General features: G+C 42.7%; 1 protein-coding gene across 1 annotated transcript in view; it reads left to right on the plus strand.

Moving 5' to 3' along the window:
• The window catches only part of FER1L6 (fer-1 like family member 6), a 125,278-nt gene extending 99,670 nt beyond the window's left edge, over nt 1-25,608 (plus strand). The window contains exons 35-41 of the mRNA XM_047073811.1: nt 884-1,026; nt 3,454-3,542; nt 4,029-4,127; nt 6,779-7,020; nt 8,450-8,613; nt 21,431-21,531; nt 23,704-25,608. Coding sequence (XP_046929767.1) covers nt 884-1,026; nt 3,454-3,542; nt 4,029-4,127; nt 6,779-7,020; nt 8,450-8,613; nt 21,431-21,531; nt 23,704-23,887 — 1,022 coding nt within the window. The 3' untranslated portion in view covers nt 23,888-25,608. The remainder of the gene's footprint in view (nt 1-883; nt 1,027-3,453; nt 3,543-4,028; nt 4,128-6,778; nt 7,021-8,449; nt 8,614-21,430; nt 21,532-23,703) is intronic.
• The last annotated feature ends 964 nt before the right edge of the window (nt 25,609-26,572 follow it).

The raw sequence follows: 26,572 nt of genomic DNA on the forward strand, positions 1-26,572 counted from the left end.
CTACATTTCACGATGAAACCATGTTTTTGCCTGCCAGAAATCTGAAAGGATGTTCATCAAATCTGTACTCGGCTGATTAAACTTTATGACAAAAGATTTAGTTCATTGATTTTGTGTTCATTCCCATCAACTTTTACTGATTGTAATTATTGCTGTTATGAGATCTGCCTGTGTGTGTGGCCTTTTTCTAAAACCAAGCTCAACTTCCAGATGTCAAGTTAGGCCATTCTGAACTTTATCAAAACAATTTGATTTTTTTCCAACAATTTTTGTGTTATTTTTGTAAGTACTTTTTCTACCAGTAGTTTTTATTACATATTGCCTTCTTTGATAAGATGACAGATCAGAGAACCTTTCCTATGAGCAGGTGTGTTGCTAGAAAGGAGCAACAATGAGGAAAGACAAGACCTCCATGAACACATATTGTGTGATTTCACCACCTTGTACAGGGTCACCCTGATTCACCAGGCCCTCTCACACTATGGCATTAGCAAACAATCTTAAATCTCCAGGAAATATACCCTTTCCAGTGTCTTGAAGCCAAGCTTGTAGTTCATAGACTCTAGAGAAATCTGATTCAAGGGGCAAATGGAGCCCCGGACTCTGAGACCTTGACTGCTCTCTGGTCTTCTTCTCAACCCATCTCACTTCCCATTCTCTAAACCTCCTGTCTCTTTCCCTTCCCTTCCCTTCACTCCACCCCTACCTCTTTCCGTTCTCTTTTTGTCCTTGTTCTCTTTTGCTCTTTTGCTCTCTCCCTGTGCCTCAATATATTTATTTAACCTTTAAGGAAGAGTTTAAAAGTGCACCCGACAGCCCATCACTGTTCCATTACAAGCACTTATAGCTGACAACTGTCTTTATTTCTTTTTCTTCCATGCAGATGAGACGGTGGAGTCTTACGAGCACCTGGCCCTCAGGGTTTTACATTCTTGGGAGGATATACCAGAGGTTGGGTGTAGGCTGGTTCCTGAGCACATAGAAACTCGGCCGCTGTACCACAAGGATAAGCCAGGAATGGAGCAGGTAGTGGCCAAGGCAGTTCTGGCCCCAACTGGAGTGTTCACCCCCAAGGAATAGGGCTTCATCCCTAAAAGTTAATCTTATGTGCCCTAGAATAATGGTTCTCAACCAGGGACAGTTTTGCCTCCCTGTCCTAAACATTTAGCAATGTCTGGAAATATTTTTGGTTGTCTCATGTGGGTGGGGGTACTATTGGCATCTAGTGGGTAGAGGTCAGAGATGCAACTAGACATCCCATGCTGCACGGACGGCCTTCTGCAACAAAGAATTATTCAGCCCAAAATGTCAATAATGTTGGGGGTGAGAAGTTCTGCCCTAAAGCCAGAGTTGGATTTAGTGCTTTTTGCTTTTTTAATGGATTTGAGTTATCAAACTCTGGAAAGAATGCTGATATTTGAGAGGCCAAAAGACCTTGTCCAGAATCTATCAGTAACTTCACAGTTCACTAGTTTTCCCAGAGAAGCAATAGCTGGTGACTTATTTTGAAGAACTGGCAAGAGGAAGTGTGTGGAAAAAATAACCAGAGATCTGGGTTATGAGCGAGAAGGGAAGAGAAGATCAACTTTATTAAGAGCCTTCTTAATATGTACTTATTAATCATAGGTACATAATTAATATGTACTTATGTACTAAGCCCTTTACATAAAATCTCACCTAATTAGGGTGACCATAGAATTGTTTGTCCAAATGATGACCATTTTCAGACTGAAAGAGGCCACCAGGGACACCACCAGGATTTTCCTAGACAAGTAGGGGCATGTGGACCACCTTACTCTTACTCCTTAATGCAGCCTCATGATGTACTTATTATGATCCTTACTTTTAAGATGAAGACGTTGAGGTTCAGAGAGTTTAAGTAACTTGCTCAAAGTTAATCGGCAGCTAAGTAGTAGAGCTGGGGTTTTACCCAGGCAGTTTGAGTTATAGTCCTGTCCCAGCCCTGGACTCACTCACCGTGTCACTTGGTCAAAACATACAAGCTTGACTCTAATGGAGCAGGAACACCCACACTGCTATTTCAGTGGTGTTGGGGTGTAGCACTAGTGACAGCACGTGTGGGAGAGTGCCTTGAAAAGATAAGCTCTTATCACATGTAGAAGCCTATGATTGTTTCCTGAAATTTACTACCAGATATTTAAAATCTTTTGGTTACTGGTATCTTTCATTTTACTATGTGGCTTTTTGGTTACAAGTGAACGTTGATATCTCTTTAGGATTGTAATCCTTCGTTAATTGGTCCTTCTCTTCCCAAATGCTCTTTGCTGACATTGTCCCTTCCCCAGGAAAGCTCTTGTCTTTTCTAGCCAAAGCCTCTCCTTCACCTAAATCCTACAAATCCTCCCTGCTCTGTTGGAAGCCAGCCTGCCTGCCTGCCTTCCTTCCTTCCTTCCTTCCTTCCTTCCTTCCTTCCTTCTTCTTTCCTTTCCTTCCTTCCTTCCTTCCTTCCTTCCTTCCTTCCTTCCTTCCTTTCCTTCCTTCCTTCCTTCCTTCCTTCCTTCCTTCCTTCCTTCCTTCCTTCCTAACTTCCCTTCCTTCCTTCCCTTCTTTCCCTTCCCTTTTTCTTATAAAATCTCCCCTGACCATCCCAGTCCTTATTGGTCACTCACCTTCTTGCCTGAGCTGATGGGGTACTTAGAATGTATACAACAGAGCTGAGCATTGAATCCACTGCACCTTCTCACCTTCTCCTGTGGAGAGCCACCTCCACATGGGCTCTCGATCCCTTACAACAGGGTAAATTCTGATGCATGGAGTCCAAAGCAAGGGATGGGAGGCCTTATTCTGCCACTAGTTAGCCACAGGATTCATATCATTTGACTTCCCTGAGTCTTAGTTGTTTTGTTTTAATGTGTAACACAGGCATGTGGCAGGGTAAGCAGTAATGGAGATAATGATGTTAAGGCACATTGGAAACAATGAAGCGTGATCCTTCTGACAGATAGTATTATCTTTTTAGTCCTTAGGAGTTTATAGAAAAAGCAGGGTCTCTGGAGTCAACAGACAAAGGTTGAATCCAGACTCTGCTACATATTGTCTGTGTACATATGGGCAAGATGTTTTCTCATCTGCCAAGTAGGGATAATAACATCTACCCACTGAGGATATTGGGAGAATTGATGTAATGTTTATCAAGTACACAATGTTTATCAAGTACACTGTGTCTACCACATTGTAGGTGCTCAATAAGGGTTAGCTTATTCTTTACCTTCTTCTTAACATATGCTCTAATTCTTAATAGAAATTTAAGTCCTGTCTTTGTCAACAAATATTCTAAACGTGTATAATATGAATAATATCCATATGACATGAAAAGATATGATATGATATATAGCTAATATCCATTTCTAGTAAAGGGATATGTTAAAACCATGAAGTCAGTTGCCCATGCAATACCCCCACCAGAGTTAAAGGAGATCTTTTCTTAAAAAGGGCCACCTGCAGATGTGGGTGGACATGTTTCCCAAAGATATGCCTCAACCTGGACCTCCAGTTGACATTTCGCCAAGGCAACCGAAAGGGTAAGTCATCTGCAGCCCTACATTTAGGGGAAGAGACCATGGTAGCAGACCAAAAGACCATGACATTTGATCAATTACATTGATTCTTGCATTGTAACATCAGTTACATTGATCAGTTGGCACCTGATAATCACATCTCATTCCCATCTGGCCATTTACAGCAGGGGCAAGTGATAGTAATGGTAACAGTGGTGATGATTGAAATGGTGGCCCCTGTTTTATGTAGGGGCTACGGAGCTTCAATATTCTGCAACATTCTGAAAAACATCAGCTAATGGAAGGAATTTCTGCTCAGAGAACTTCATGTCCTTGGTGATTCAAGCTGGGACACTTGGTTTTGATGGAACCAAGACCTTAAGTGTTGATATTTTTGAACTTGGTAATGTTGAGGAAGCCTATAGACTCACAGGAATTCCAGAATCCCATAGACACCAGCTGGTTCAGCTTTCAAGGTCTTCAGCCTAATGCTGCCTTCCCTTATCCCAGGTATGAATTGAGGGTAATCATCTGGAACACTGAAGATGTCATTTTAGAGGATGAGAATATCTTCACAGGACAAAAGTCAAGTGATATTTATGTTAAAGGGTAAGGTCATCAACAAACTCCATGCCCCCTTTTCTTCCCCTCCTTCCTCCTTTAACCCCTAACTGAACCTATGCCTCCTGGAAGATACTCCTCCCACCTCCCATAGAAGGAGTTCATCTTACTCACCTTCTTAGATAAGGTCACTTCCTTTGTCAAATATTCTTTGGTCACTTTGCTAAGAATTATTATCTTATAAAAATATTTTTGTGAGGAAATATTATATAAACATCTCTTTTCAGTGAAATGTTGGATACCTAAGCTTTTTGAGTGACATTCAAAATACCTTTACACCTGAAACAAGTAGAGAGATGTGGCACAAATGATGAGCGATTCAGTGTTAAGGACATTGTAAGACTAATACAGAAGCTAAAAGTCACACCTTACTCTTCACTAGTTCTACCAAAAGGAAAGATGCCAACCTAGAACTCAGGAAACCACATTTTCCCCCTCTCCCTCCCTCCCTCCCTCTCTCTCACTCTCTCTCATATTGGCTATGACACAAACACCTTGGTAGGCTTCCTTTGAGCCCTTAATCATGGAGGGAAATGAGATGGTAAAGTGATTCAAACATGTCCCCTTAGATAAAACCCATCTCAGAAGTAGTGAACTCATCTCACCTCGTTTTGGTATCTCTTTGCCTTCTCCAAACAAGAAACGTTTTTCTTTGTTGACTCCATTTCTAGTATGCCATTGAATCTTGTCCATTTTGCTTTCCAAATAGTCACCAGCACTGTCCATTCTCCCCATCTTCACCACACCACAACCATTTCCCTCCATCATTTCTTGCTGGGGCCACCGAAGTACCAATACCATGTGGCTTGGTCTCTCCGTATTCACTCTTGACTCTGATAATGTGTTCTCTATGTTGAACCATGGGTTATCTTTTCAAAGCATAATCTGATCAAGTCAACCCTATACTTGAGGCTCTTTAATGATGTTCTATTTTCTCTGGATAAAGATTTAGATCCCTAATATGTCCTAAAGTATCCTGTATGACTAGCCCCTCCTATCTCTACAGCCCCATCTTGTTTTCTGCTCTTTAGTGATGCTGAGCTCCTTTCCCTTGTTATATGCACATCTCTCAGTGGTGACTTCTGCCACCCCCTCCATCCCTCCGTCCCCTTCCCTCTATGGCTACAGCTCTATGAAGGCAAAGGCCATCTCTGTGTGCTCCCATCACTCCTCTAACAGCTAGCGCACTCCTTGGCTCATAATGGACACCACATGTAGATTGGCTGAGGGAGCACAATCTTTACCTAAATAATTGCATCCATACTCTGAGTGGTACCACTCCTCTGGGATGTGGAAGTTCTTTATCTTTCCCTGACTTGTGGGGAAGGGATGTCTGCTTTCAGAAAGCAAATGGTTTGGAATTATCAATTAGTTTGAATTAAAAGCACCTATTTGCCCAGTAATTCACCATGGATAAAGCACTAGGGGAAAATGTATTAATCGCAGCTTACTCTAAACTGAGGAGGGAGAGCAGATGACACTAAGAGGAAATAACATTATATATAATTTGGAGGACACAAAGCACTTTACGGCTATTACCTCATATAATTCTTCAGAGCAACCCTATGAACTAGGTGCTGTCATTGCTTCTACTTTCCAAATGAAATAGAGGCACAGAAGGGTTAGATAACTTATCCATGGCTTTCCGGGTAATAATGGCAGAGCCAGGATTAGAATTCAGGTGGGTGCAGACAGGCTTCTACCCTCTGTGCCACAATGATCCAGACCTCTGGGTTTTTGAGGCCCAGAACCAGAGAGGAGGGGGCCAATCATAGGCCTGATACCAGGGGTCTAAACCAGACCAATTAGAGAGGCCCCAGGGCAATGCGTGCAGAGGTGGTACCCTCACTAAGAGTGCCCAGAGGGAGAGGAAACTCAGATTACACTTTCCCTTCACATTTCCTGAGTTTTCCCTCTTTTTTTAAAAAAAATTTTTTTAACGTTTATTTATTTTTGAGACAGAGAGACAGAGCATGAACGGGGGAGGGTCTGAGAGAGAGGGAGACACAGAGTCTGAAACAGGCTCCAGGCTCTGAGCTGTCAGCACAGAGCCCGACACGGGGCTCGAACTCACGGACTGTGAGATCATGACCTGAGCCGAAGTCGGACGCTTAACCGACTGAGCCACCCAGGTGCCCCTTCACTCTTTTTTTTAAATGTTTATTTATTTGTTTTGAGAGAGAGAGAGAGGGAGGGGCAGAGAGAGAGAGAGAGAGAGAGAGAGAGAGAGAGAATCTCAAGCAGACTCCACCCTGTCAGCACAGAGCCCAATGTGGGGCTTGAACTCATGAACCATGAGATCATGACCTGAGCTGAAACCAAGAGTCAGCTTAACTGGCTGAGCCACCCAGGTGCCCCTGAGTTTTCCTTCTTTATTGCATGGGGCTTCAGGGCTATTCCAGAGCAATTGAAGACATTTCCCAAATCTAGCTTAGAATGAGAATCTTGTTTCTGTTTCAGACCCTTTGACTCCTATTTGTCTCTTTCACATTCGATGGAAACTTCCATCTGAATCTAACTGTATCATAATTTGAAAACTATGAGCTGTGGCCACATTAAACTAGCTAAATCACTCTTGATTATACTGATGCCTGAATAATGGACTCAGAGTGTGTAATTCTTTTTCTGTGTTCGCTCAGGTGGATAAAGGGTTTGGAAGATGACAAGCAGGAGACAGACGTGCATTACAACTCCTTGACTGGCGAGGGAAACTTCAACTGGCGCTTCCTGTTTCCATTTCAGTACCTCCCAGCTGAGAAGCAAATGGTCATTACGAAGAGGGAGAACATCTTTTCCTTAGAGAAGATGGAGTGTAAGACACCAGCCGTGTTGGTGCTTCAGGTTTGGGATTTTGAAACACTGTCCTCAGATGACTTTCTGGGTAAGCCGGTGACTTCGTAAAGCTCGGATTAATGTTAAGGGTTTTGTCCCAGTTTGGGGAGAGTTCGGTCTGATTTAGCTACAAGGATAATTTCGGTGCAATTTATGATAGCAAAAAATTTAGAAACACTCCAAATAGCCATTCGTAGGGGATTGGCTGAATAAGTTACAGGACATCCTTATGGTGGAAGATTATTTATTTATTTATTTATTTAGTGCAAGTGGAGGAGGGGGAGCGAGAGAGGGAGACACAGCATCTGAGGCAGGTTCCAGGCTCTGAGCTGTCAGCACAGAGCCCGATGTGGGGCTTGAACTCACAAACCGTGAGATCATGACCTGAGCCGAAGTCGGACGTTTAACTGCCTGAGCCACCCAGGTGTCCCAGAAGATACATTTCAATCAGACTTAAAATCATCTTTGCTCTACCACTAAGAAGCCTGTTAAATTTTGAGCTAGTTACTAGTCCCCTCTGTACCTCAGTTTTCTCCAGTTGTAAAATGGAGATAGTAATATTACATACCTCAGAGTGTGTTTGGAGCTGTACATGTGATAATATAATTTAAAAACTCATACATAATAAGCACCCAAAAAGTGATAATCCTGCAGCCATTAAAAATATTCATTTAGTGAGTTGGAAGTTATACAGGATGCACTAAGTGAACAAAGAGTGTAGAAAAAAATTCCCTTTCTGTAAAATATATGTTTATATGTATCAGAGACAGAGGTAATCAGGGACAGGCAAAGAAACAATGACTGTCATAGGATAAGAACTAACGAGAGCAGTGGTCAGCTTTGGGGGGATGGCATTTTATGGAAAATTTTTCTATTAATTTTTTGCTTACGTGTATGCTCTAAATGCTTATAATTAACAAATATTATTTCTGTACTAGGGAAAGGTTATTTAAGAGAGAGAGGGAAAATACTCTCATGTCATTATCTTCCCCTCTGTAATATTCACTCATCGCAAATACTTTGCGGGAGCCCACTAAGTCTTGGAGAGTAGCTACAGAGATGATAAGACTTGGTCCCCCACCTGGAGGGGGTTAGTGGACTCAGAGGAAAGTGAGCTGGGGGAGGAGGTTCTTATAGGTGGATCCACATTAAGGCAGAGGAGAGCTCAGAGGATAGGCACGTAATCCCCACACACTCGGAGTAGATAAGACGCCCAGCAGCGATGACACCTGAAACTGAGGCTTGAAAGTTACATATTGTAGCTCTGCCCCTGTCTACTACCTGCTACATTTGGTACATGTCTTGGTCATATTTGTATCCCCAAAACCTAGCACATGCTAGTGACCCCATGTGTACTGGTTGAATGACCAGTGAGTGAAGGGATGGATGAATGAATGAATGAACGAACGGGTGGGTGAATAATTGGTGGTGATGGATTCTAAAGCCCTTCCGTAACTGTTAAGGGCATCTCTTCACAGGCTCCCTGGAAATGAACCTCAATAGCTTCCCCCGAGCCGCCAAGACTGCCAAAGCCTGCGATCTCGCCAAGTTTGAAAATGCAAGCGAGGAGAGCAAGATCTCCATATTCCAGCAAAAGCGTGTGCGGGGCTGGTGGCCTTTTGCTAAAAGCAAAGAACTCACAGTAAGTGGCAGCTGTAGGAGAGGGGGTTGGGAGGCAGACAGGGGACACCATGCCCTTTAAGTGAGTCATTTTGTAAACTTCAATTGGAGTGCCTTGAAGTGGCACAGAGTGCTTTAGGGCAAAGGTTCCGCTGAGAAGCAAGAATTTTGAAGTTTTTATAAATGCATTAAGCTTCTGTGTTTCAGCATACTTGATTTAATAGCCATGTCAGGGTGGTTTTCTAACTTCTTGGCTTGAATGTATGCCCCTGGCATTATTTTTTTTCCCCAACGTTTCTTGAAATTATGCATGAAGTCTTGACTAATGTACAATTTTAATGGAATGACCTCATCCCTTCACCCTTAAATGCAGAGACTCCATTTTAAGAGTGATCCAGACTTTTAAAATTACCTTGAGAGGGTAGCAGCAGGGAGAGCCATTTCCCCTTTCCCTGCGTTGCCAGCCCAGTCTGGACTGTACATGGTGCAGGGGCTCAGCCCATTCACAAATATTGTGAAGGAAGTTCTTGCAGCCTTCTTGGTCTTCCGAAAGGGAGAGTGGATGACCCACTTGAGAAAAGGGACTGCATTGGTGGCCCCTTTCTGTGCTGCCTTCTCCTCCTGGAGACAACACGTTCTCCCCTCCTCTCCTGTACCTAGTGGCAAAAGCACACCTGGGTTGTATCCCTTGTGGCCACACTTGTTTTTCTCTCACTGCTCTAGGGGCCCAGTGAGGATGAGGCAAGGATTCCCTTTGCACCTGACTCAGTAAATGGCTGGTGCTGGCCTTACTCTGTGGCATCTAGTCTTATTGTGTTTTGGAGGAGGTTTTCTCTTCCTGCCATTCTCAGTTGAACCGCCTCTGATTGGTGAGGTTGGGTCAAGAGAATGAGGCTGTAGGCAGGCTCATTCTTCCCCCTCTGGCCAAGTACACATTGAGGGTTTATTGCATGGCCGCTTCTGTACTCTGTTCCAGGCCTCATGGCTTAGCGCATTACAGATGTTCAGTCAATGAATTGATTAATGAATGGGTGAATTCAGAAATAGAGGAAGCATGGCCACTATGTTCAACCAGCTCAGAGTCTAGCGAGAGGGACGGATGCGTTAACAACCCCATCGTGCATGAAGTAGTCAGAGTGTGTATGACCCAGGGAAGGAAAAGAGAGGAGGAAGGGAACCTGATTCTCTTTGAGGATGTCGAGGGTCAAGCAGAGCATCAGTTTTTCAAGAACAAAGGATGACGACAAGGTACTTTCTTGATGAAGAAGAGGGTAGATAACTACTTCAAGTAGAGGAACCATGAGGGGTGCAGCATGGAGGCACCAAGTCTCCCCACATGGAAGGCTACCTGCCCACCAGTTAGAGTTGCCAGAGTGCGGTATGAGTTTGGGAAATGCCAAGTCCCCAAATATAAATTCGTGTGTTTTGACATAATTGCTGCTTCTATAAAATAATTGACAGTAATTATGTATGCATGATTACATAATGGCAGTCATTTATTCCATTTTTATAGCCCTTTAGAGTTTGCCAAGTACGTTCAGATCCCTTCTGTTATTTCATTTGACCCTAGTTGACTCTCTTTTAGTTTCTGTGTCACTTACTTCTTTCATTTCATGCAACACATATTTATTGAGCATCTATTAAGTGATAGGCCCTGGGAATAAAATATGAGTAATAACAGACACAGTCTCTGCCAGCATGGAGCTTACAGTCCAGCATCAAAGACTGACACACACAAATGCAATCACTCACAGGCACACCAAGAAATCAGATACTTAACAAGGACCGGGGAGGAAACAACATGCTGAATTAAAGCATATCCACTGCAGGTATTCGCACTCTGTATGGTGGTTGGAGGCCTTTCTGTGACTGTGAAACTTTTAGGTTGAAGTCTGAAGAAGGAAAAGTAGTAGTTTTCCGTCAGAAAAAACACAGAAGGAAATGTGTTACCAAGTAGACACCACAGGCAGAGGCCCTGAGGTGAGAATAAGTTTGGTGAGAGGGAGAAGCTCAAATAAAACCAACCAACCCTCCTCCCTCCCCTGACCCCGCCATGAGCAGAGCATGGGGAGGAGTGAGGGTGCAGCAGAGGGGAGACCAGAGCCGGATCATGCAGACCACGACGCCATATTGAAAAGTTTGGGTTTTATTCTCAGAGCAATGGGAAGCCACTGAATGGTCAGGGAGGTGAGAGGATCTGAATGGCACAGGAAACACAAGTCCTCGCTGTTTATATGGACAGTGAGTGGGAGAAGGTCACAATTGGAGAAGGAGAAGAAGTAGGCAGAAATGTAGGAAGACAATGATAAAAATGTACCTGAAACATAAACCCGGAGAAGAGACTCTTTGGAGAAGGACAGTTGGGTTACTGTGTCAGATGCCCTTGAGTGGTCATATAAAAAGCAGAGAGTTGTCCATTGGATTTAGCAACCTGGAGGTCATGGCGACCTTTTGAAAGGGAGTGTTGTAAAGGCTCATAGCAGCACTATTCACAATAGCCCAAGAGTGGAAATGTCCAAAGGTCCCTCAACTCATAAATGGATAAACAAAAGGTGATACAGCCATACAATGGAACATAATTCAGCCATAAAAAGAAAGAAAGTGCTGATACAGCCTCCAACATGGATGGACCTGGAAAACATGCTCAGTGAAAGAAGGCAGTCCCGAAAAACCACATACAACATGATTCTATTTATGGGAAATGTCCAGAATAGGTAACCCATAGAAAGTAGATTGGTGGTTGCCAGGGGCTGAAGGGAAGGGGAATGCAGAGTGGCTGCTAACTGGCACAGATTTCTTTTGGGGGGTGATAAAAATGTTCTGGAATTAGTGCTGATGGCTGTACAGCTTTGTGATTATACTAAGATCTACTTTATTGTGCACTGCAAAAGGGTGAACTGTATGGTATGGGAATCATATCTCAATATTTAAAAAGCAAGACCCGGGTCGCCTGGGTGGCTTAGTTGGTTGAGTGTCTGACTTTGGCTCAGGTCATGATCTCAGGGTTCATGAGTTTGAGCCCCGCATTGGGCTTGCTGCTGTCCTTGCAGAGCCTGCTTCAGATCCTCTGTCCCCCCCCCTCCCCCCCGTCCCACCTTTCCCTTGCTTGCTCTCTCTCTCTCAAATAAATAAACAAAAGGTGGTGTTGGCAGAATGGTGAGGACTGACACAGGTTAGCACGCAGTGTGGAGCGAGTGGGGATAAGCTAGTGGAGACAGCATGTGTAGACTCTGGAAGCCTTCATAATTCCACCTTCACTCCTACCCTCAAACTGCGCCAGCCACCCTCAGCGACTCTCGTTCCCCAGCCGCTCCCTGTTCGGTCCCATACCCTTGCTCTTGTGTCAGCTGGTGCTTCTGCCTCCAATGCCTTGGCTCCCTTCTTCTCGGGGAAAACTCCTCCTCCTTACATATTTTGAGACTCCATTGAGCAGTCACCTCCCTCTGGGAAGCCTCCCCGATACCCTGGCTGGGAACAGGCTTGCCCGCCTTCATGCTTCCAGAGCTCTGGTCACACAGATTTGCAATTGTCTGTATGTGTCACGGTTCCTCTGCTGGGAGCAACCTGAGCCCAGAGACTGTGCTTTCTCTTTTTGTTCCTTTTCAGAAGTTTTAGGGTCTAACGTGGTTTCTGGCGCATAGTACATGCTCAGTAAATTTTTGCTGAACGAATCAATCAATTCAGAAACAATTACAACACTGACCCAACAATCAAAGAGATTATATGACTTCCTTCTCTTTTTATTCAGCGTACTGAGCACATAGAAAGTGTTCAACAAATCCTCTTTGAGAATAAATACATCAGCACACATTACTTGTAAGGCTAAGTGTCACTGTAGAGACCAGAGGATAATGTGCCAAAGAAGAGAAAAGAGAGGAAGGCTTTAATGGTGGGAGGTTCAGAGGATACAGATAGGTTGTTTGAGGACATATGGAGAATGGATGTAGGGGTGTTGAGGTTGTGCGAGTCTGTTTTTCTAGACTGCATTAAGTATTATGCAGTGGTTAAGACCAAAGATTGTAAAAACAGCTTAGGTTTGAATCCTGTCCTCTCCTAACTAGCTGTGTGACATGAGGCAACTTACTTAATCTCTCTGTGCCTCAGCTTCCATATCTCCAAAGTGGGGATTCATAATATATACGTATCTCATGGGGTTTTAGCAGATAAATGAGTCCATATACATCAAGTGTTTAGAACCGTGAAAAGAAACGAAGACCTACTGAATGAGAACAGGCTCTTTATTTAGAGCTTTGCTATGACAAGAGTCAGCTACCATCATCCAGGTTTGATGGAGATTCTGAGACAGGGGAGTAGGGAAGCTTTCTGATGGAAAAAAGAGAAGGGTTCAGGTTTGCTCTGTTTGGAGGTGGTTGGCAGGCGGAGTAGCTAGAAGTGGGGCATCCTGTGTGACCAGATAAGGGAGAATATTGAGGGGGGGCCCAAAACTAGGGAATCAGCCTCAAACAGGCAACTTGGAGACGGGCACCCACAGAAACTGGGTGGGAGGGGTGCTGTCCCCCTTGATGTGTAATTTTCAAAGAGATGGCTCCCAGGTCTTCGGGAAAGGCAGTTCCTGGGTGTTAAAGACAAAGAGCCTATCTAGTATTTAAGAGGATTTATACCCACCTCAAAGAGAGGTGAAAGGGCTTACAATTACAGTTTCTACAGTGATGCTCTTAGAAAAAGGAGAGGGAAATCTTTTCCTTTACTTTCCACAGGGAATGGTAAGCCTCTTATTTTTAATTTTTAATTTGGTTTTGTCCTTACACATCCTAAAAGGAAAATGAGAATTGACTTCAACCCCACCCACCCGGAAGCCCACAATCCCGGGTATAACCCAGCTGCCCCTCGTCCTCTCTCTCCCTAAAGGAACCAGTAACTTCCTAAAGGAACCAGTAACCACACCGAGGAAGCTAAACCAGTAGCCCCCTCCCTGTGTGGCAGGGAGCTGGACCAGCTGGGAGTAAAGTGGCGAAATGGAAAACCTCTGTTGGGGTCCACCACGTCCTGAGGTCCTTCCGTCTCTGAGTCTCAGTTCCCACGTCTGTAAAAGGAGTGGGTTGAACTGGGTGCCTGCAAGGTGCCTTTCTAGCATGGACACCCTCTGCTTCTGAACTTCCCCACCCCCCCCTCCTGAAGGCAGCAGTCAGGAGGTCACCGTTCCATTCCAGTCACCAGCTGCCCAGCAGGGATTTGCTTACAGCCCCTGCCACCTGCCAGGCTTATTTTTAAAGCTGCTTATCTGTACACTCAGGCAGTGTAATTTAGACATTTGGATCACAAAGCTCCTAGTGTGGAATTTGGCTGTCCTTATAGTAAGAAGAACATCTCCAGGTGGGATTTCCAAAGAAGGGGTGCCCTTGGGACGAGGGGAATGTGTATTGAACAGGTGCTTCATGAGACACATTGTACTGTTGCATTGTATGTGTTATCCTACTAAAAGCAACCTTTGAAGAAATCACTTCTTTAGAAGATGAAGATCAAGAAGTTTCTTTTACAGGTTAATCCTGTAAATTGACTGCTAAATAGCCCAGCTAAGTCTCAAGAACACGAACAACTAAAGCTAAAAGGATCCACATAAAGACAGATACCATATGTTTTCACTCTTATGTGGATCCTGAGAAACTTAACAGAAACCCATGGGGGAGGGGAAGGAAAAAAAGAAAAAAGAGGTTAGAGAGGGAGGGAGCCAAAACATAAGAGACTCTTAAAAACTGAGAACAAACTGAGGGTTGATGGGGGGTGGGAGGCAGGGGAGGGTGGGTGATGGGCGTTGAGGAGGGCACCTGTTGGGATGAGCACTGGGTGTTGTATGGAAACCAATTTGACAATAGATTTCATATTTAAAAAAAATTAAAAGGGAGGTTTCTGTGTTTCTAGTTTAGCGTGAAAACAATTGTCAGTAGCTACGATAGCCACATGCTCATTCACTAGACGGTAAAGGTTCAACAATGAATAAGACAAATTCCTGGCATCCAGAAGTTCACAGCTTAGCCGAGGAGGTGGTAGACACACAGATCATCTAAATAGTATGTAACCAATTCAGATTCTCTAGGAGCAGAGTGGGTATTTTCATGTGAAGATTATTTTAAGACAGAGTAGGTAATATGCATTTATAGGAAATTTAAAAGACACAAGAATGTAGAAGGGAAGAAATAGTACCCACATGCACACAACCCAAAGAAAGCTATTGCCAATGTCTTGGTTATTCCCAATTTGTGTGGATTTTGGTCAATTTTACATAGTAGTGATCATTCCATATGAAAAATAGTGTCTTTGTGGGGGGGCTTGATGTCCTATTGAGCATTCCCCTACATTGTATTATCAGTGTTATTATCAACTGTGTATTCTCAAAAGAGAAGTGCTCAATATAGTTTAATCTTTGTGTTTTTCTTCAACATTTATTCATTTAAAAAAGTGAAGCATGTGGAAACGTTGAAAGAATAGGACAGTGATCGACCACATATCCACCACCTAGATTCAACACTTGTTAATACTTCGCTGTACCGATTTTGTCTATATATGTGAGTATATAGTCTCACCTTCTCTCCTCTCCACACACGCATGTACTTATTGGCTGAACCATTTGAGAGTAAATTGTAGACATTCCAACACTATACCTTGTTAAAAAAGATATTCAAACAGATACATATAACGATCTAATTGGCTTTATTAAACAATTCATGAATAGGTTCGTGTCCATCTAACAAGTAGGGGAACTCCCCCAACTTAAACAAAAGGAAGGTTTTTAAAGGCAAAGAGAGGGCATAAAGAAAGGAATTTGTTAGCAGGAAATGCATTATTTGGGCAAGGTGCCCTCCTAAGAGGAACCAAAGGGGGTCTATCAATAAATTTCCAGATTGAAATTCCATATTAGCTGATTGAAGGTTAAATTCCTGGGTTGGGGAGGGGACTATAGTGAGGGACATATTAAGTCTTGACTTGTTGACATGGGTCTTAACCTATGGGCCTGTGGTTTTCTTTTTAACAATTCCTGAATACTTCAGCATGCATCGCCTAAGGATATGGTCATTCTTGTCCATAACCACAGTGCCATCATCACATATAAGAAATTAATAATTATTACCTAATCTGAAATCTATACCGTATTCATTTTTCCAGCTATAAGGAGGATACCCTATTACCCTCAAAATGTATTTTATAGTTCTTTCTTTTTTCAAAACAGATCCAGTCATAATTCATGTGTTGCTTTGGTCTATTTTGTCTTAGAACAGTCTCCCACCATTTTTGTCCCCGTGACATTACCTATTTGATGAAAATAGGCCTGTCTTGCCCCATTGTTTTCTCATGATGAAGCTTATCTTATTCTCTGACCCTACATTTCTTATGAACTAGAAGTTAGGTATAATGGCATTATCAGGTTCAGGTTAAACATTTTTGGTAATACTTAAGACCTGATACTGTTTATTTCATATTGAATCATGCCAGGAGGCACATGCCCTCAGATGGCCTCACTAGTGGTGATGCTGCGTTTGCTCACTTGGTCACGTTGGTAACCATGAGATCTCTTCATTGTAAAGGTACATTTTCCTCTTTGCAATTAGCAAGTAACCAATGGGTGACACTTTAGTACTGTGGGAAATTACTGTCCTGCCACCACCTTTCACCCAATGGTGATCTTGATTATTTCATTAGTGTTGCAAAATGATTTTTCTAATCCTTTCTTCCTTCTTTACCCATTCCTTCTTTCTTTCCTTCCTTCCTTTCATCCATCCATCCATCCATCTCTATTTACCTGTCTGTCTATCATCTAGCTATCTAGGTATCCACCCACCCAGCCAGCCATCTATCAATATATCCCTATCATCTTTCTATGTGTCTAATTCTATCATTCTTTTTCCATTTATTAGTAAGAATTCTGAGGAGAGCACTTGTTGGGATGAGCGCTGGGCGTTGTATGTAAGCCAATTTGACAATAAATTATATTCATAAAAAAGAATTCATCTGTTAAGAAGAGCTTTCTCTCAACAAATGGAAATAAATTATAGTCACCACCTCTTCGAGAAAAAAAAAAAGACAGGATAAATGTTTAATTCTCTTCATCAATTACCACATTTTAGAATCAAGGATCGGTTCAAGAGAAACCAAAAAATGAGATTATTTTTCCCCCTTGCATCTTTTTCCCCTGGTATCACTATGGACTTACGTATTTAAAAATATTTTTTCTAGTTCTGCAAAGGACCTAGAAATGAAATCACCGAGTAGTAAGAAGACTTCTAGCAATTGGATCCTGGTTTCTAAATACCCGTCTCTACTGACAGAACCAGGTATCTTTGGCTGACTCCAGGTCTAGGACAGATAGAACACAAGATGAGCCTGGGACGTATCCTTGTGACAAATAGGACAGTTTGAACATCCAACAGAATAATGACTGTGCTTTGCATGTTAAGCTTTTTCTGAGTTTTGAATTATTTTCTTAATTTACCTGCCCACAAATGGCATTTCTAGAGTATGATTATTTGAGGTAATATACACACACTTACATGGACATTACATGTATGCATGCATATATGTGTGCATATACATGTATGTATACATGTGTGTGTTCCTCTCCCTAAAGGACTTTGCCACACACATCCCCACCATTAACGTATGAAAATGCTTTAGCTCATACCAGTGAAAGTCGTGGTTTTAAAAAAATGTTTATTTATTTTGAGAAAAAGAGTGCAAGTGGGGTGGGGGAGGGACAGAGAAAGTGGGAGGGAGGGAATCCCAAACAAGCTCCAGGCTCGGCACAGAGCCTGACGTGGGGCTCGATCTCACGACCATGAGATCATGACCTGAACTGAAATCAAGAGTCTGACCATTAACCCACTGAGCCACCCAGGTGCCCCAAGAGCTGTGCTTTAATAAGCAATCATTATTGGTGAAGAAGGCATGTCTGACCTAAAGGACCCCACCCCTCCCAGGGCATCCACTCTCTGAGCTCAGTGAAGTTTGAAGTCCATAAATAACACACTCAGTACAACCAATCCAGTCTTTTCAGGACCTTTCCTTATCATTTTCTTCCATCCATAGATGTCATTAGGTTAACAGATAGTCTCTCAAGCTGTCCATTTTTTTTTCTAGCTCTGATTGAAAATTACATTTGGAGGCTATTATTAGCTTAAGACCTCTCCTTGGTGCTTGGTTGAATGTCAATAATTAAAATAAAACTGGGAACCCTGTGTGTGGAGAGATATGGAATGAGGAGTGGCATTTAGCAGAATATGTCAGTAAACACTTTCTTCCTGCTGCCTGTGTGATATCAGAAAAAATGCTCTGTGACCACTCGAGCAGGGTGGGTAAGTGGGGGCAAGGCTCTTCGTGATAATAACCAATGACTTCTGTGCCTAGGGCAGAATTAATTTCATATTCTCTGCTTCAATTTTCTTTGCATCTTTCCCTCTGTGGGAATCTGGATTTTCTCTGGGTGTTTTCTATGGGGGAGAAGATGTTTCCTATCAAATTATGTGTTTCCATCCATGAAATAGTGTTGAAGGTAGCAACTATAATTTTTTAAGAGTTTACTATTTACCAGACACCAGGTTGAACACTCTATATGTGTTATTTCATTCATTTTTCAAAGCAAGTCTGTGGGTAACATCTCAGGACAGTGAGTTGGAAGCCCGTAACTCACCCAAGGGAGCACAGCTAGCAAATGACAGAGCCGAGCGTCAAATGCCGATCTGTCTGTCCCAAATCCTATTTCACTCAGCTTTTACACTATGCTATGCTATGCTACACTGTAATAATCCTTATGCTACCCAAGGTCATCCCTTAGATGGAAGCCAAAAACATGTTATAATGCCTGGGCCACGGCAGTGACGATGGAGCTTCTCTTGAACATTTCAAAAAAAAGACACATTTATTCAGTGTTATAAATAGCTTGTTTCTTTTCTTCCACAAAAAAAGGGACTCTTGGACACATTAAATAGCAGAGGATACGATTTGGTGTCATAGCACCTTGGTGCACATCCTGGCTTTGTAACACAAGTTAGCAAACATCATCTTGGTTTCCTCAGGTATAGAATGGGAATAAAAATGTTGTCTACTTTGCCAGTTGTCAGAAGGTTTAAATGGAATAATGTACTTGTGAAGCACCATGCAAGTTATACAGCACAGTGGCTGGCCTGATTATTAAACAGTGCACAACGAAGAGGCAGCTGTGACCCTCTTACCCTCTTACTCTGGTCCTAACTTATCCACGGTTGACTTTTGTCCTCTCTACCAAAATTCTGGAGCCCAGCAATTGGCTAGCAACTCTTAAGCTGACTCTCAAATACAGAGGATTTGGATGAGGTTCCTAGCATATAAATATACTGCTCAGTAGAGCTTATTAGGTCACCTCTGAAAGACCTCTGGAAATAAGCCCTTTCTGCATATTGGAAACCTCTCTGCCATGAGCGGTAGGCTGGCCTCTTGGGTTTCTTCCAGCCGTCAAGCCTTGCAGGGGCTCCTGTCTTTCATGAAAACTAGAATTTGCATTAAAGCACATCTGGCCATTTGACAGGTATGGAATCTGAGGCCCAAGAAGACAAATGCCTTTAAGTGACAATTATGAAGCCATGAGCCAATCATCTTATGTTAGAGTTAGGAAAGTCCTTGTAAAACTTTGAGTCCAATTATCGGGCAAATCCATGAAGAAGTTGGGAGGCAGCCTGCTCTCATGGAAAGAGCATGAGGTTTGGCATCATACAGACCTCGGTTCAAGTTCCAGTTGGTTGGCTTATTGCCTGTGTGACTTTGGGAAAGTCATTTGATCTCCATTGCTTCATTTCTCCATCGATAAAAAGGAGACCTACTTTGCTTGTTGCTGAGATGGGTTGATGGATCAATTGAAAGGACGTAGGCCAAGTGGGCATCCAATAAAGCATTGCAATCACAGTTCGAGTTATAGTATTATCACTCTACTGTTGATACAGGCAGAGTGGTGTGGGGTGACTAGAATGGACAGAAGCTTTATATTCCTTCTTCCCTGGTTTTCAAGTGTTTCCTGAGTAGCTATGTGTGCAAGTCATTACCTATGGGGGGTCAAGGTATGTCAACAGAAATGAGAGACTACATATACACATACTTTTACGGAAAATTTCCGGATCATAGGACATGTAATGTGGTCTGAGTTGGGCCAGGGTTGTAGTCTAAAGAATGGATGAGACCACCTAGATTTGAACTCATGACTTCACTTGTAATAAGCCCATTGCATTTCTTGACTAATTCAGACATCCGTGCCACTGCCTGTTCTCTGGGTTATCGTCTCTGGCTTCAACCCCACTCCAGATACAGTACTCCTCTCTAATTTATCCCATGATTACATTTTTGTGGGTGCCAGCAACCATCCTGCTTGTTAAGGAGTCCTGATATTTTGGGGGTGAATAGGTAAGTTAACACAGGCCCATTGGTTCATCAGAACCTTAAATATTTTTACTGGGATAGGAAATCAGGTTATGCCCCATCCATATGTAATTCCAAAAGACAAACTTTAATGACAAGCGTGGGTCTAAAATTCTTCTATGATGTTCCAGTCCCCTACCAATTCTGTGTCCCTCCTATTACCTTGAATTTCAATCCACAAAACCGAAGGAGAAGAGGTAAGGTCTCCTTCACCACGAACAGGAGCTCCAGGAGATCAAGGATCCTATTTTTCTTTAAAAAAATTTTTTTAGCTTATTTATTTTTTGACAGAGAGAGAGAGAGCAAGGGAGGGTAGAGAGAGAGGGAGAGAGAGAATTTCAAGCAGGTTCTGCACTGTCAGCACAGAGCCCAACACAGGGCTCAAACTCACGAATCATGAGATCATGACCTAAGCCAAAATCAAGAGTCGGATGCTTAGCTGACTGAGCCACCCAGGGGCCCCAAGGATCCTGTTTTTCTTAATCATTAAGTTCCCATTGTCTAGAACAGTGCCTGACATTCAGGGGGTTCCCAAAAGTAGTGAATGACTGAATGAACAAGAAAGAATGACCCTTCCCTTTTGCAGTGGTCCTGTCTCACCCTTTGATAACCCAAGACTTAGATCAGTGCCAGTAACTGGCACAGCACTCTGAAGAAGCACGTGACAATTTTCAAACCAGAAGGGCTGATTCTTACTGAAGGAGAAGGAAAGAGGAAGTGCAAGAATAGAAGGATAATTCTGGAACAATTTGTGGAGACAACAGAAACAATGAAGGATGACAGAAAGCCATTTGGCAAATGTAGGGCCACACCCACCAATTTCCTCTGGAGAGCTGAGAAGAAGGATTGTAGCAGATTCAAAAGGGTTCTGTCACTTAAGTAATTAGTCCCCTTTCTAATTGCGACTGGGTTTTTCCTAAGTTTATTTTTTGAGAGAGACAGAAACAGCGTGAGTGGGTGAGGGGCAGAGAGAGAGGGAGAGAGAGAGAGAATCTCAAGCAAGCTCCATGCTGTCAGCGCTGAGCCCGACACGGGGCTTGAACTCACGAAACTGAGATCATGACCTGAGCTGAAACCAAGCGTCAGATGCTTAACCAGTGGAGCCACCCAGGCATCCCTAATTGCTACTGGGTTTCTATAATCAGATACAGATTGAACGATTACAAATGAAATAGCACATTCAACCAAGTATATATGTGTCTTATGTGTACAGGTGGGACCTCTCCCTTCACAAAACTCAACAGCATCATCATTTCAGAGCTTTCACTGTTCATCGTAAAAATAGCTTCTCCCAGAACCAGAAAGGTAACGATTTTTCTCAAACTAAGGCAGCAGGATAGTCAAAATACTCCCTGGCATTCTCCCACACTGTACACTTCTAGAAGGTTGGCGTTGCTCCCAGCAGCTCTTTGTGACTAGAAACTGAAACTTTTGTCTTTGTGCAGGGCAAGGTTGAAGCCGAGTTCCACCTAGTTACGGCAGAAGAAGCTGAGAAAAATCCTGTCGGAAAAGCCCGGAAGGAGCCAGAGCCCCTGGCCAAACCCAAGTGAGTGGGGTCGTGTGTAAGAGCATCAGAAATGGGAAAGGCCCTTTGCAGTCCCCATAGCCGAGGGTGGGGCATTTCTCTAGAGGGTCCCTCCGGCAGGACTGAGCCGCAAGAAGGCAGCTAATCCAGGTAGCTTTTTGTTGCGATAATTGAGAAATACTCTAACAGCAATACAGGCTGTTCGGAAAATGGAGAGGGTGCCTTTCTGTAATAATGGCACGTAAGCGTTTCTAGAATAATTTCGTATATTTTTTCTACTCTTTTTTATGTGAATATGAATTCTACATGTGTTTTTTTCTACTTGTTCTCAAGTTACACATACACAATTGTCCTAATGTTTCATTTATCCTTGCTGCAAAGTTTTGCTTTGTTGCCATAGTGGTCATGATTAGGATTTTTTAATACCTGTGGAATACTCTATAGATTTGATGCCCATAACTGACGTGGTTACCACCCCATAATTGGATAAATTTTCTTCTTTCTTTTTCCATGATTGTAATATGATGAAAATATTTCCCTTTTATAAGTTACTACTTTAAAATGAATTCCCAAAAGTAGGATTACTAGAAGAAAGGGTTACTCTATTCAGTTTAATCCGTGGTTACATATCAATTAAAAAGTAAATACACACACACACACACACACACACACACACACACACAGTAAATATAGGGGCATCTGGGTAGCTCAGTCGGTTGAGCATCCAGCTTCAGCTCAGGTTATTATCTCATGGTTTGTGAGTTCAAGCCCTGCATTGGGCTCGTTGTTGTCAGCACAGAGCCTGCTTCGGATCCTCTGTCCCCCTTTCTCACTGCCCCTCCCCTGCTCAAGTGCTCTCTCTCAAAAATAAAATTAAACAAAAAAACATTAAAAAATTTTCGTATTTAAAAAAAGTTTTTTTTTAGCGTTTACTGTTGAGAGACAGAGAGACACAGAGCATGAGCAGGGGAGGGGTAGAGACAGGGGGAGACATAGAATCTGAAGTAGGCTCCAGGCTTTGAGCTGTCAGCACAGAGCCCGACGCGGGGCTTGAACTCACAAACTGTGAGATCATGACCTGAGCCGAAGTCGGTCTCTTAACCAACTGAGTCACCCAGGTGCCCCTAAATTTTTTTTTAAAGTAAATATATGGGGTGCCTGGGTGACTCAGTCAGTTAAACATCCAACTCTTGATTTTGGCTCAGGTCATGATCCCAGGATTGTGGGATGGAGCCCCATATTGGGTTCCATGCTGAGTATGGAGCCTCCTTAAGATTCTCTCTCTCTCTCTCTCTCTCTCTCTCTCTCTCTCTCTCTCTCCCCCCCCCAACTCTTCTCCCCCACTCGCACATGCTCTCTCTCTCTGTGTCTAAAAAATTTTTAAAAACACTGAATACATGTTGGGGCACCTGGCTGGCTCAATCAGTACAGCATCTGACCCTTGATCTCAGGGTCATGAGTTCAAGCCCCACGTCGGGTGTGGAGCCCACTTTAAAAAGTAAACATATGTAGATATGAAATATGTATACAAAATACTCTCTCAAATCGTATTTTCCCTCCCCTTCCTGAGACCCCAAGCATCTGAAGACAAGTGGTCCCTTCTCTGTACCTACTTTTGATCTATCATAGTGTTAGAAACATAATGAGTACTTATTCATTAATTCAAAATTATTTGTTGAGCTCCTACAATGTATACCTACTAAAAAAACACTTTGAAGAATACTGAAGAAATGTAAGACCTAAGCTCTGTCTTCTCAGAGCTTCCAATCTGTTTAGGGAGAACACATAGACTCATAATTAACAGAGTATAGAAGACCGGTATGCTAGGTTCAAAAAGGAGCTACGTCAAGTGATAGATGAGACAGGAATTTGGAAGGAGGGGGATCTTTAGGGACCAAAGTGGTCAAGGAGGGCCTCTTGGGAGAGGTGGGGCTCGAGCTGGTCAGGGTTGGACAGACGGAGGGTAGTCAGACTCTTCCCTCCTCCAGACCAAGCTTTGAAGTGATGCAGGAATCATTATCACCCAGAATGTTGGATTGCTCCTGCTTCGAGGCAACATGGACTTCTCCCATTCCCAGGCATCTCCTTGTGGGCCTCTAGAAAGTGAGAGTCAGAAATACTTCCCGAGGTCTGGAGAATCCTCTGTGTTGACATCATGGCCTCTTTCCTGATTTTCTCTTGCTTCCCTTGCAGCCGCCCAAACACCTCCTTCTCCTGGCTTGTGAGCCCCTTCAAGTGCCTGTACCACCTCATCTGGAAGAATTACAAAAAGTACATCATCGTCGGTTTCATTCTGATTGTCCTCATCATCTTCCTGGTCCTCTTCATCTATACCTTGCCCGGAGCCATCAGCCGAAGGATCGTCGTGGGCTCCTAGAGAATCTTGGAGGACCCAGACCCTCCCATTCTACTTACTCTCTCTTCTTCCTCATTTCTAAATGTGTGAGAGCATGTGCTCTGTGCAGGCACCCATGCTGGGTGCTAAAGGAATGAACCCAAAGGCCCAAGAACCAGTCCCTCTTTCTAAGCACAGATCAGCCCTTCTTGGAGAACATGGGAAAGGAGCCCTTCCTCCCTGCCTCAACCCCTGCCACCACCTTTTAAACTCACGAGCCTTAAGCCATGTTTCCACCCACGGGCAGCCTGAAATTATGACTCCTTTGCCTCAGAGTAATCAATGGTGACCTCAAATTGACTTAGGTGAATGTTTTCTTTACGCAATTGGTTTTATTCTGAGAGATCTGATTCTGGGTCTGAGATTTATTGAAAGTACTTTTTTTTTTTTTAAATAGAATTTTTACAGCAAATAAACTGAAAACATTTTAGCAAATTACTAGACATTTAACCTGTCCCATATATCTTAACCTCGTTTAATCCTTATAGTTTATAGAACACATTCACTTACTCAGGCCATGAAACTGGCTTGGAGAAAACTTTGTATCACCTAAAATACTTTGTTACTGAAGTTCCCATCTAGAGATGAGGTGTTGCTGGTTTTCCATCAAAGTCAACACTGAAAAGAATATTTTCCATAGTAATGCCTTCTCGAGAAACCCATTTGGATTTATGCTCTATGGCGATTTCCAAGTGGGAATTTTATGAATATGAAATATAATTTTGTGTGAGTATGCATTGGGGGAGGGGAGTGGCCCTCCATGATACCAGTAGAAATTCTCTTCAGCCAGATATCTAAGTGCCACCAAATATGATATTCCCAAAGACCATGATATGAATGACCATCCTGGGCACAATTTAGCACTTAGTCTAACCACCATATGTAGTAGGTACCATTATGACACTCAAGCACAAATTAATTTCAAAAGCAGTCCCAGAAATTAATATCCTACACGCTCGTCAGATGGAGCCAAGTTTTTTGAAAGGAAACCTCTGATTTTCGAAGTACACCATGTAGATCTGCTACCCCATGTAAAGCAGTGGAAGTGAGGGGCTGGTGTTCTCAGTTAAAATAAGGAAACAAAGGGATGGGAGTGTTTGGCCTCATACACAAATAAATATGGCAGCCATTTCTTCTTGTGAACCCGAGGGGCCATTTGGCAGTATTGAGGAGGCTGGATTGGGGTTCCTGCTCCACACCAGAAGCACCAGGGCTACTGTTTTCTTTAGATAGTCTTGCACCTGTATCACTCTTATAAAATGTAGGATATTAACTGCCACTTGGAAAGTCGTTCTAGAATGTTCCTGGTTGGTCAAAATAAGATTGAAGCATATTCTGCATGATTTTAGACTTAGTGTCGTTCATTAAATTCTGGCCCTAGGTGCTCACTGCCTAGTAACTAAAATGCCCTATTTTCCTGAAGGGATGAAAAATAGAGCATTTATGGCACTGGCAGCATTTCCTAGAACATGCTTATTCTTACTATGGAATAACACAGGCACCAGCAACAGTGTAGTCAAAAATACTTGATGGCATGGAATGTATACACTGAGTACATTGTAAGTAAAAAAAAAATATAAGTTACAAACCCACATACGGCATGATATAAAAAGAAAATATGAAAACAGGCATAGATAAAGCCTGGGGGAATATGCCAAAATGTTAACAGTGATTAGGCAGCGGTATCTTCCTAAAACTTCTAAAATAAGTATGCATTATTTTTAATATAAAAATTTTAATAAATATAGATTTAAATGTGGTGATTTAAAAATAGTTGTTGAGTGTCTTTTGTGTGCTGGGCAGTGGGGATGTGGTAGAAATCAGACAGACCTAGCCCCTTCTCCAAGGATCTTACATTCCAATAGCTCCTCAAGATACGGTTTTATCTTCAAATTATGGGGCATCCAATAAGAACACTGAGTAAGGAATGTGCTTCACGGATGAGGTTCAAGAAGAAGGACAACATACATCTGCGGTGTTGTTTAAAAGGAAAAGAACACCATTATTTTAGGACAGAACTAGAAATAACGTATTATACTTTCTGCTGGATTCTGGGCAGTAAAATGATAAGTCAGCTTTTGACAAAGTAATGCACATCGTTCAAACACACACACACACACACACACACACACACAAGCTAAAAATTGAAAATCCTTCAAAGTTAAATGGAGTTCATCAACTTTGCTTTGATGCCCAAAGATGTCTGAATGCTGAAAAGCCTTTAGCAGAAGTATTTGAAACACTTGCAGATCAGATGGCATCATAAGAAATGCGTGAGAAGTGGCAGGCAAGGATAATTTTGGAGTCGGCTGTGTCTGGTGCTCTATACATAGGTTATCACTTATAGCCCGTCCTGTCCTGGGTGTAAAAAAACAAATAAAATATAATGTTCTAGGCCTAATTTTGCGGCCCTGGACCTAAAGATATTACCGTTTAAAAATAAAAATTAACAAGGACAAAAACCCATTTCCCAAGAAATTGCCCTGAGTCCCTATTTACGTTCTCAAAAAAGATGAAATGTATTCATTTGACAGATTAGAGTTTTTCAGCTTAAGTCCATTTCAGAGCAGTTTTATTTATGTGTTTGTTTTTTCTTTTTTACAACATGTGAATCCTTTCCCCCAACCAAGCAAAACGAGATCGATACCAGCAACACCACCACCAAAC

Source organism: Lynx rufus, unplaced genomic scaffold, assembly GCF_022079265.1.
Source record: "Lynx rufus isolate CCGP_SWC_20201006 ecotype Redwood Valley unplaced genomic scaffold, mLynRuf1.p SCAF_12, whole genome shotgun sequence".
Classification (NCBI taxonomy): domain Eukaryota; kingdom Metazoa; phylum Chordata; class Mammalia; order Carnivora; family Felidae; genus Lynx; species Lynx rufus.